Genomic DNA, 11,727 nt, shown 5'->3' with positions numbered 1-11,727 from the left:
CTATGACGCTGGGCACTTCTGGAGGTGGCTGAGATAGATCAGCACTTCCCGACACTTCTGCCTGAAGATTGTTGCAAATGCTTCAGCCTTATCTTTTCACACGCATACTGGGCTCCCCAGTCATTGAGGATGGGGATATTTGTGGAGCCTCCTCCTCCAGTGAGTTGTTTAATTTCCAGCACCATTGACAACAGGATGTGGCAGGACTGCAGAGCTTAGATTTAATCCATTTTGAATGTCTTAGCTCTGTTTATCGCTTGCTGCTTTCGCTGTTTGGCATGCAAGTAGCCATGTGTGGTAGCTTCACCAGGTTGACACCTCATTTTTAGGTATTCTTGGTACTGCTCCTCCCATGGCCTCCTGCAATCTCCATTGAACCAAGCTGGTACCCCTAGCTTGGTGTTAATGGTAGAATGAGGGATATGCCAGATTGTGTTTGAGTACAATTCTGCAGCTGATGATGGCCCACAGCGCCTCATGGTTTCCCAGTCTTGAGTTGCTAGATCTATTTGAAATCTATCCCATTTATCACGTTGGTAGTGCCACACAACACGATGGAGTGTATCCTCAATGTGAAGACGAGACTTCGTCTCCACAAGGACTGTGCAGTGGTCACTCCTACCGATACTGTCATCTGCATCTGCAGCAGGCAAGTTGGTGAAGATGAGGTCAAGTCTGTTTTTCCCTCTTGTTGGTTCCCGCACCACCTGCTGTTGACCCAGTCTCACAGTTATGTCCTTTAGGACAAGGCCAGCTCAGTCTGTAGTGGTGCTACTGAGCCACTCTTGGTGATGGACGTTGCAGTCCCTTATTCAGAGTACATTCTGCGCCCTTGCCACCATCAGTGCTTCTTCCAAGTGGTGTTCAACATGGAGGAACACTGATTCAGACATTTAAGGGGGTATTTCAGAATACTCAGAATAAGTATATTCCGACTATAAAGAAAAATTCTAAAGGGAGGACCCACCATCCATGGTTAACTAAAGAAGTTAGGGAAAGCATCAAACTTAAAGAAAAAGCATATAACTGCGCCAAGATGAGTAACAGGACAGCTGATTGGTCAAAATATAAAGAACGGCAGGGAATGACTAAAAGGTGAGTGAGGAGAAAGAAATTATAGTCTGAGAAGAAGCTGGCTAGAAATGTAAAAACAGATAGCAAGAGTTTCTACAGGTACTTAAACAGGAAAAGGGTAGGTAAAGTGAATGTTGGTCCTCTAGAGAGTGAGAAATGGGAGTCAGTAGTAGATAATAAGGAAACGGTGGATGGAATGAACAAATATTTTGCTTCTGTCTTGACTATAGAAGATACAAAAAAATGCGATGAATAACTGCAAATCAGGAGATGGAGCTGCAGGCCAACAAGTCTCCGGGTCTAGATGGACTCCATCCTAGGGTCTTAAAAGAGGTGGCTAATGAGTAGTAGCTGCATTGGTGTGAATTTTCCAAAATTCTTAGATTCTGGAAAGGTTCCATCAGACTGGAAAGTAGCAAATATAACTCCTTTATTCAAGACAGGAAGGAGGCAGAAAACAGGAAACTATAGGCCAGTTAGCTTGACGCCTGTCATGGGGAAGGTGTTAGAGTCGATCATTAAAGAGGTTATAGCTGAGCACTTAGAAAATATCAAAGTAATCGGGAAGGATCAGCATGGTTTTATGAAAGGGAAATCATCTTTAACAAATTTATTAGAGATCTTTATAGGAGTTACATGTGCAGTAGATAGAGGGGAGCCTGTAGACGTACTGTACTTGGATTCCAAGAAAGCATTTGATAATTTGCTACATCAAAGGTTATTGCGGACAATAAAAGCTCATGGTGTCCGGTGTAACATATTAGCCTGAATAGAAGATTGGCTGGCTGGCAGAAAACAGAGCATGCATAAATGAGTCTTTGTCTGATTGTCAGTATGCGACGAGTGGAGTCCCACAGGGGTCTGTACTGGCAACTCAACTTTTTTACGATTTACCTCAATGACTTAGGTGAGGGGAGTGAAGACATGGTAGCTAAATTTGCAAATGACACAAAGATAGGTAGGAAAGTATGTTGTGGAGAAGACATAAGGAGTTTGCAGACAGATACATATAAGTTAAGTGAGTGGGCAAAATTATGGTAGATGGAGTATAATGTGGGAAAATGTGAAGTTGTTCATTTTGGCAGGAAGAATAAGAAAGCAGAGTGTTACTTAAATGGAGAATGACTGCAGAATTCCAAGGTGCAGAGGAATCTAGGTGTTCTTGTCCATGAGTCACAAAAAGTTAGTGTGCAGGTACAGCAAGTAATCAAGAAGGCTAACGGAATGCTATCCTTTATTAGGAAAGGAATTGAATGTAAAAGTAAGGATGTTATCCTACAGTTATGCAGGGCATTGGTGAGACCGTATCTTGAATGCTGTGTGCAATTTTGGTTTCCTTATTTAAGGCAGGATGTAAATGCGTTGGAGGGGGTTCAGAGGAGGTTTACTAGATTGATACCTGGAATGAGCGGGTTGTCTTATGAGAATAGTTTGGACACGCTGGGCTTATTTCCACTGAAGTTTAGAAGAGTGTGGGGTGACTTGATTGATGTATATAAGGTCCTGAACTGTCTTGACAAGGTGGACGTGGAAAGAATGTTTCCTTTTGTGGATGAGTCCAGAACTAGGGGCACTGTTTTAAAATTAGGGATCGCCCTTATAGGATAGGGATGAGGAGAATTTTTTCTCTCAAAGGGTTGTGCGACTTGGAACTCTCTGCCACAGAAGGTGGTGGAGGCAGGACCACTGAATACTTTTAAAGCAGAGGTAGATTCTTGTTTGGCAATGGAATGAAAGGATATTGGGGATAGATGGGAATGTGGAAATTGAAACACAAGAAGATCAGCCATGATCTTATTGAATGGCGGAGCAGACTCGAGGGACCGAATGGCCTACTTCTGCTCCTATTTTGTATGTTCGTATTCATCATCTGAGGGGGTTGGGGGCGAGAGGGGGCCAGGTTTGACCTGATGCCATGAGACTTCATGGGGTCCGGAGTCCAAGTTGAGGACTCCCAGGGCAACTCCCTCCCGATTGTATACCACTGTGCCCGCCACCTCAGCTGGGTCTGCTCTGCCAGTGGGACAGGACATACCCAGGGATGGTGGTGGTGATGTCTGGGACATTTTCTGTAAGATATGATTCCATGAGTATGACTATATCAGGCTGTTGCTTGATTAGTCTGTGAGACAGCTCTCCCAATTTTGGCTCGAGCTGCCAGATGTTAGTAAGGAGGAGATTCGACAGTGCTGAGTTGCCATTGTCATTTCCGGTGTCTAGGTCAGTGCCAGTTGGTCTGTCCGGTTCTATTCCTTTTAGGCTTTTTCACGGTTTGATAGAATTGAGTGGCTTGCTAGGTCATTTCAGAGGGCAGTTAAGAATCAACCAATTTTCTGTGGGTCTGGAGTCACACGCAGGCCCAGACCAGGGAAGGACTGCATATTTCCTTCCCTAAAGAACAGTAGTGAACCAGATGGGTTTTCACGACAATTGCTGATGGTTTCATGGTCATCATTAGGCTTTTAATCACAGAGCCTGAATTTTACCTTTGGTGGGCGCACCCAATCGGCGGGCTTGGGAGTGGTCAGGAAACAGGCCGCTGACCACGAACGGCCCCCTACCGCGATTTCACGCTGGCTGCCCAATCAACAGCTAGCCAGCGTGAAACGCGCGCTGAAGAGCTCAGCAGTGCCAGGGTGGAGATGGGAAGAGGGCGGGCGATGATGTTTCTGCGGGTACGGGTGAACACTGCCAATAAGTCTCCCTGAAGGCAGACAGTTGGGGACATGAAAAAGCTAAAATAAAGGTTTTAAAAGCTGAAAAAAGCCTCCATGCATCATAATCAATCACCTGAAGATATAGCTGATAAAAGTGCTGTCCACAGATACTTATTTTTATTTTATTCCATCATGGAAGTTTCACCCCGCCCTTGGATAAGGTTTGATGAACAATCTAAAGACCGCCTGGCCGATTTGCCCGTCTGCCAACCCTTGGACAGGCAATGAGAAATTGGAGTCAATTGAACCATTAATGGGCTTAATTACCCTCTTAATTGTCAGCGGGCACGATTCTGACTTTTGCGTGCACCCGCCGAGCGAAATATCGCGCGAGTGCATGTTGCTCGCCTGACGTCTTCTCGCGGGATTTTATGCCCAATCAGGTTGGGCGGGATGTAGGATTCTGCCCCAGCTTTTTACTGAATTATGGGATTCAAACCCAGGTCCCCAGAACATTATCCTGGGCCTCTGGATTACTAGCCCAGTGACAATACCACTCCGCCATCACCTCTCCAGGAGGGTCGGGGGTGGTGGGGGTGGGGGTGGTGCACAGGTGACCAAAACTCTAACCAGAGATCTTAAAGGAGTGAGAAGCAGAGAGATTTATGGAGGAGAATTCCAGAACTTGGGGCTTTGGTAGCTGAAGGCACAGCAGCCAATGGTGGAGCGATTAAAATCAGGGATGCTCCAGAGGGCAGAATGAGAGGAGCCCAGATATCTCACAGGGTTGTGGGGCTGGACGCGATTACAGAGACAGGGACGTGTGAGGACATGGAGGGATTTGAAATCAAGGATGAGACATTTCAGATTGAACAAAAACCAAAGTAGCCCTTGAGCAGCAAAAATAATGTAATCTGGCCACAGATGGCACATTGTAATTGGCTCTAAAGTGGAGAAGGAACACTCAATGCAATTTTGGTTGCCTTCAAACAATGTGTAAATTAAAGTAGCATTTTCCTTACAGCAGAATACCCAGTTTTGAGCCTGATGTCAAATAACAACTCATGTGGGACATTCTGACCTTGGGTGACAGTGTAAAACTGGTGATCAATTGCCCGTTATACATCACTCCCGATTTTAGTTACCTTCTCACTATCAGCTAAAGTCAGAATTACCTCCACACTCATGCTGTTTAATGAAACTGAGACCCTGGTTTAGCAGAGTTTTTGGTTTTGGAAAGGTTGCTGTCAGCTATTCATTCATTAAAATGTGGATATCATTCGAATGGCTGGTATTTATTGCCCATCCATAGGTTCCGAGAGAAATTGGGGCTGGACCTTCCAACCGAGGGCTTTACTAGGCCACTTCAGAGGGCAGGTAGGAGTCAACAAAGTTGGTGCGGTACTGGAGCCACATGTAGAGCAGTCTATTAAAGACATTGGCCAGGATTTTCCCCTCGGCGATTTGGGGGCGGGGCCCGCTCGCCGAGGGGTAAATGACGCGGGATGATGTTGGGAGGAATCCCCGACGTCATCCCAGGCCATTTAAATTTTTAGGAAGGCGGGCGGACAGTGAAATCAGCTGTCCGCCCGTGACCTGTCAATGGCCAATTGAGGCCATTGACAGGCTAGTTAAGATAATTAAATACCTGCCCGTCCAAGCTTAAGGCTGGTGGGCAAGCCAGGAGCCCCAGCGGGCTCCAGATTATTCATGAAACTTCATCCACTGGTGGGATGAAGTTTCATGTCCGTTTTTTAAAAATGTAATAAATTTTAAGTGTTTATTATTAACATGTCCCATCTCGTGTGACATTGTCACATGAGGGGGACATGTTAATAACTTTAATATTTTTCTATTTTTAGACTTTACTTGCCTCTCACGAATCTCCCTGAGACAGGACTTTGCCTCAGGGAGCAGTGCGCTCTTTCCCGCGCATGCGCTCAGAGCGCACTTTGACAGATGGGGAATCCCTCCACCCCCCGCACAGGAAACACATAGCGCTTCCCGTCGGGCAGGCCACTGGGCAGCCCTTAATTGGCCCACCCACTCAAAATGGCGGCGGGCCACATTTCGGTGGCGAGGGTCGGCTGCCTGCCCGCCGCCGAGCCGGTGGGGCCCGCACGCCATCCGAGGGCAAACTTCTGCTCATTAGGTTTCCTTTTCTAGAGGGCATTAGTGAACCCAGCTGGTTATTTACGACAATCGGACAGCTATAACCTATACCCACTTCCAGAGCGTTTAAAATCAGAGCTAAACTTTAAACTCTACTAGGAAAGTAGACCCCTTGCTGCATATCTCATAGTTCCATGAACTTTTGCGATTTGGGTTCAAATGGAACTGATGGGATTAGGAGGAGCATGTGTGAAATGGACTTGGGTAATCTTGAAACAATTAATGGTGGACCTGGGTGTACAGAAAAGAAAACTGCCCTAACCTGTGACTAAACCTGTAATCTCATTCAAAGGAATCATAGGATAGTGAGTTTGAAAAATATGCTTTGGTGAGGCCGGGTAATACAGGGTAGGAGTCAGAGTGGCAGCAGCTTCACCCGAGAGTGCTTGATACTGCTACCATGCATGAAACCAAAATCTTCTGTTCCTCAGTTCTAACATCCCTCCCCTCTATCAGCAGGATATTTATTTCAAAAATTGTTGAAAAAGAACAAATTACGTAGGATTATTTAGAATTAATTAGACTTTCACAGCACAGAAACTAGTCATTAGGTCTAACTAGTCTATGCTGATGTTTCTGTTCCCTACAAGCCTTCCCCATTCTCCTTATTTCAACTCACCCCACCAACATATCCTTTTATTCCTTTCTCCCTCATATACTTATCTAACCTCGTCTTAAATACATCAATACTATTTGCCTTAACTTCAACATGTGGTAGTGAGTTCCACATGCTAACCACTGTCATGAATCTATTAATCTATGTAATATTTTGGAAAATATTTTTATTTTAAAATAGAAGCTTAGTCTGCAGGTGTGTCTTAATTGGATCAAAGCCAGCTAGTCTGGGTGCTTTGATCTGCACTAGTTTTGAAATGTAAGAGAGATAGCGTGCATTTGCATTCTTTGAATAGAGCATTCAAGAAGTGGGGTGAAAACTGATGCTTTTCTTGCAGTTACCAAGCAATATGTTTATATTACTAATAAAATTGGTACAATGAAAGTGGTTTTATTATTAGAGAGGCTTAGCTCAGAGACTGTTGATACAATGAGAATAACATTCAATGGGTCTGGTGGGTATAACTTCAGTAGTTTTCGGGCATGCAGAGCAGAGGCAATGTAAGATCAAAAGGCAGTTGTGAGCCTCCAACTGACCCCACAGGAGCCAAGTGAAAGAACCTCATTTTGAATTCGTAAGGTGAAAATACTTTGCCTGATGTTTGGTTAAGTCTATGGGTTGCTGTTGCCTTAATGGAGATTAGTTTGGGAATTTGTTAAAAGTTATGATAGTAGTAATTTGAAGCCATGTGTAAATCTATTCTAACCTGTGTAAATTAATAAAATGTTTCCTTTAGCTTAATGTAAAACTTTGAGGACTGGTGGTCTGATTTCTGAATTTAAACAACTCAAACATAACACTTAAAATTATAGGTTATGACAACTGTTTAAAGTTTCCCTCTGGGATTTTTAAATAACTCAGCTTTACCAACTGCATTGGTCATAACACCACCACTTTCTGGGGAAAAATGTCTCTCCTGAATTCCTTATTGGGTTTGTTAGTCACCATCTTGTACTTGTAGCCCCTAGTTTTGGACTTGCCCACAACTTCTCCTCATCTACCCTATGGAGCCCCTTCAGAATTTTAAAGACATCTATTAGGTACCAGTGAAGATAGCAGCAGACTTTATTTTGTCCCCAACCCTTTGCTCTAATTGTTGTGAAAAGACAGAACAATTCTTGGTTCTAGTGGCCATTAGAACTTTATTCCATGTATAATCGGTAATTCAATGTAAATACGACAACAATAATCACTGATGCACTTCAAGCTACTTCGAATGAACTTGTACAGACAGGTCCAAGCTAGAGCATTTCTTCTCTAGGTGTGACCTCCTGTCATTCACTATAGTGTAGCTTCCTTCTCATATCTTAACACTTGGATACAATACGTGTGATCTGATCATGGCTTCAATGTTGCATTAAAAAGTATTAGTCTCTCAGCCTGGACAGCATATTGAATTCTCAAGATGGAGAAGTTTTTTCCTTGAGTGTTGGCAACCATGGCAGGGTCGCCAACATTGGTTGGACCATAGTTCTGGAGGTTTCATCACATGACCTGCTACCTCCAATCACTGTGCGCCTCACTCTCCTGCCATTGGCCACCTTGCCTGTCCATCCTGTTGATGCACCACCTGCCTCCGCCTGATTGGATGATTCTTCACTATCATTCAAACAGTCTTTATTCCCATGTCCGATATTTTTAGATCTAAAAGTGTTTAAAGAATTTTTTCTCAAAACAGGCCATTTTTCTTTTTAAATACCCCAGATTTTTCTGCCGGGTTTGCTCATACCAGTGCACTGGAGAGTTGTCTCTCAGCCCTGGAGATGGAGGGCAACCTCCCTGGATTGGCAGCCCCAAGCCTGGAATGTCCAGTGGGTATGGCACATGACCCAGCCCTGGGTACTTCTGGGTACTTCTTGTGCCCTGGGTACAAGAAGTCAGGATGTACTGTTCAACCCAAAGGTTTTACTTCCATGTTTTTCTTACTGCCAAACTCGCACAGTGACAGTAACAAACATTGTCGTACTGTTGCACAGCAGAAACCCAAGCATCCAGAGAGTTTAACTTGGAGGTGTTGCTCTTCCTGTCCTCATATGTTGATTGGAATTGACTGCCATTTGGGTTATATAGTTTGGCCTGATCTCTTTCTTTTCCATATTCAGTTCAATGAACTAAGGATGTACCCATTCACACATAGGGTAGTGGAAACCTGAAACTCAATCCTCCCAAAACTCGCTGAGATTAGGGGCAGTGGTGGCGGGGGGGGGGCGCAATTAAAAATTTCAAGAATGAGATTGATAGATTTTGTTAGACAACGGTAATAAGGATCATAAAAGCAAGGCAGGCTGGTGGAGTTACGATACAGTTCAGTCATGATCTAATAGAATGGCAGGACAGACTCAAGGGGTTGAATGCCTTCCTCCTGTTCCTTAGTTCCTGTGTTTTACCTCTTCAGTTAAACAAAACCTTCATCTCTCCTCTTTACTGTAGCATTTTCTCCTGCTCTTTGATTATTCTACAGTTCTGATTCTACGTCCTCTGATCCGACTGTGTCAGCTCTGGTGAAGTGTCCAAACCCATCTCTTACAAAAGCCTCTTTCTTTCTCTTTGCAACAATGTTTTTGAGAATTGGACAGAGTTCGGCTGAGAGCTGACATGAGGGAAAAGGAACTAAAATGCCACTCAGCAAAGCCAGCTGGCCCACCCTCCTTTCATGTGCAATTACCACTGTCAAAAGCCTCGTGGGTTGGTGTCCAAAAGTCAACATTCTATTTTTGAGTGAAATGTCTGAAATTTCAACCAGTTTTCAACATCATGAAACAATTTCTGCCTGAATGTTTCATAACAGGGAGCAGTTAATTATTTTAATTCTTAATATAGCAAATTTCAGAGTTCAGTCCAATGGGTTCCAATACAGCTATCCTGGTTCTGGTCGGAAGCCTTACTCTTGGGTAGGTGATTGTGTTGAGTGGGGGTCTTGGAACTGATTAAAGACCTGTGCCCAACACTACAGCTTCTTAAAAGGTCTACAGTTGCACCCATTCAACTTGACTTATGGTCCAGTGGGTCAGTCCCACCGTTGGGCTCTTGGCGGAAGGCACCAGCCAATTTGTCTTGCGTACTGGGCCTTGATAGACTCAGTGAGGCAGAGAGGCATTTTAGTCCCACCCGGGGAGACATGTTGCTCTATTTCAAAGAGGCCTTCTCCTTTAAGTTGATGACCGTGGGCGCATCTAGAGAGGTACCGGTGTTCAAGCGTGATGTCTGGGTGGACATGGTGCTGTTTGCCCGCCTCTTGTTGAAGGACAGGAAGTTGCTCAGCTGGACGCGGAACTTGCTGTGGAGAGAGGCATAAATGAAGGGGTTGTAACAGGTGGAGCTCATGGCAACCAAATGGCAGGACACCTGGATCACATTGATGTAGTTCTTGTCTATGATGTTGAGGTCAATATCCCGTATCAGATTGACTGTCTGCAGAGGGATCCAGCAGAGGGCAAAGGACAGGACAGAGATGGCGAGCATCCAGAAGGTCCTCCTCCGTTTCTTTGACCACTTCTCTTGGCTGCACGAGGCCGCTCCCGGGACATTCCTCTTCTTCAGGTGACACGAGATGGCACAGTAGGAGATGGAGACCGCGCAGAGTGGGAGCATGTAAGACAGCAGCAGCATGATACATGAGTAGATCAGCCTTTGCCTGTCTAAGTTGATCCAGGCCTCCTCACAGATGATCATATTATACCCAACCTGGTTGAGGTCTATATAATTGGTGTGCAAGGACGAAGGCATTGATACACCGATGGAGACCAGCCAGATGAATGCGACAATATAGGCACAGTACCGAGGTCTGATTCTCTGGCGAATTGGGTATGCCACGACCACATACCTATCCACAGCTATGGCGGTGAGGGACAAGACAGATACAAAGACAGTGGCAGATTGCATGAGGGTTATAAAATAGCACATGAAGATTCCAAAAAGCCACCCTTTGGTTTCAAATGCGTAGGAAACAGTCATTGGGACACAGAAGATGCACATCACCAAGTCAGACGCTGCCAAGTTACCAATGAGAAAGTTGGTGGTTGTGTGAAGCTTCTTGGTGGCGGAGATGTGAGCCACAAGGGCGAGGTTACCAATACAAGCCACAATCACTAGCAGCGCGTACAGTGGAATAAAAAGAGGTTTCAACTCAAAGAGGAGGTTAAGGCCCAGGAACAAAGGAACCATGGTCACGTTGTCCATTGAAGCATTCAGGGCCATGGCTGGTCTGCCAGACTCATCCAAGGTCAATGCAAGGTCACCTGTGTAAAAAAAATACAAAGAATTAAAATGCTGCAAACAGCTCGTTCACCCTCACCTATTTTGAAGAAATTGGGCACCATTTTCTCTCATGTGCTTTCACTACTGCTGCTCAAATTAAGATAGAATCCCACCAGAAGCCAAAACCCTCTTCCTAGAATTTTACTTTACCAACTTTGGAGGGGGGATGGAGGTCGCTGGTGAGCCCAGCATTATTCCCCATCCCTAGTTGCCCTTGAGAAGATTATACACTATCTTCCTAGGCCACTGCAGCCTATGTAGTGAATATGTATGGTTCGGTCGGGAGTCCCAGGATTTTGTCCCAGTGATAATGAAGGAGCAGCGATTTCTGTCCAGGTCAGAACATTGCAAGACTTGGCAGTGATGGTGTTTCTGTGCACCTGCCGCCCTTGCCCTTCTAGGTAGTGGAAATTGTGGGTTTGAAAAATGACTATTCTTATGGGGCGGGCATCACAGCTGGACCTAATTCCCGTATAACCAGGAACTGGAATCCAGAATGACTTCACTAACATCCTCCCTGCCTACTCCTGGGACACTGAATCCAACTGTGTCATTTCTGCCATGGAGTTCAACGAGGGCCTGAACCCAAGACTATCCATGATCTGTATTGCTCAGGTCCCTCCCATGTTCTGGCTTTACCCACCGGGCCATCAGATGAGGCCTCTCAATAATAATAACAATCCGAAAAAATTTCAAGAGAATCGCAAGAATTCAGAAATACTCTCCCATTCCGCATACACTCCTAGTGTTAGATTCACAGAACACGCTTTTTATTAACTTTGTGCATCAGACCCTTGTAGAGATTTTGAAAGTCCGGCAAGGGGGAGGACATGATGGGAAAGATCAAAATTCTGGAGGCTTTGAAAGTGTCTTTGAGAAGAGATGTTAAACCAAGGACGCTTCTGCCCATTCAGGTAGTCACAAGGGATAAAAGCAAAATACTGCGGATGC

The 11,727-nt window shown here is 44.9% G+C and overlaps 1 protein-coding gene across 1 annotated transcript; it reads right to left on the bottom strand.

The window, feature by feature from the left end:
• Nucleotides 1-9,645: 9,645 nt before the first annotated feature.
• On the bottom strand, nucleotides 9,646-10,716 carry prlh2r (prolactin releasing hormone 2 receptor). The gene has a single exon (XM_078563354.1). It carries the CDS (start codon nucleotides 10,714-10,716, stop codon nucleotides 9,646-9,648), a length of 1,071 nt encoding a protein of 356 aa, XP_078419480.1.
• Nucleotides 10,717-11,727: the final 1,011 nt, after the last annotated feature.

Source organism: Cetorhinus maximus, chromosome 18 (genome assembly GCF_964194155.1).
Source record: "Cetorhinus maximus chromosome 18, sCetMax3.hap1.1, whole genome shotgun sequence".
NCBI classification, from domain to species: Eukaryota; Metazoa; Chordata; class Chondrichthyes; order Lamniformes; family Cetorhinidae; genus Cetorhinus; species Cetorhinus maximus.
Note: the sequence above shows the minus strand (reverse complement) of the source record. Positions and strands in the feature narration are given on the sequence as shown.

Coding starts and splice junctions, on each gene's coding strand:
- prlh2r (XM_078563354.1), bottom strand. CDS start 10,716: ATGGCCCTGAATGCTTCAATGGACAACGTGACCATGGTTCCTTTGTTC.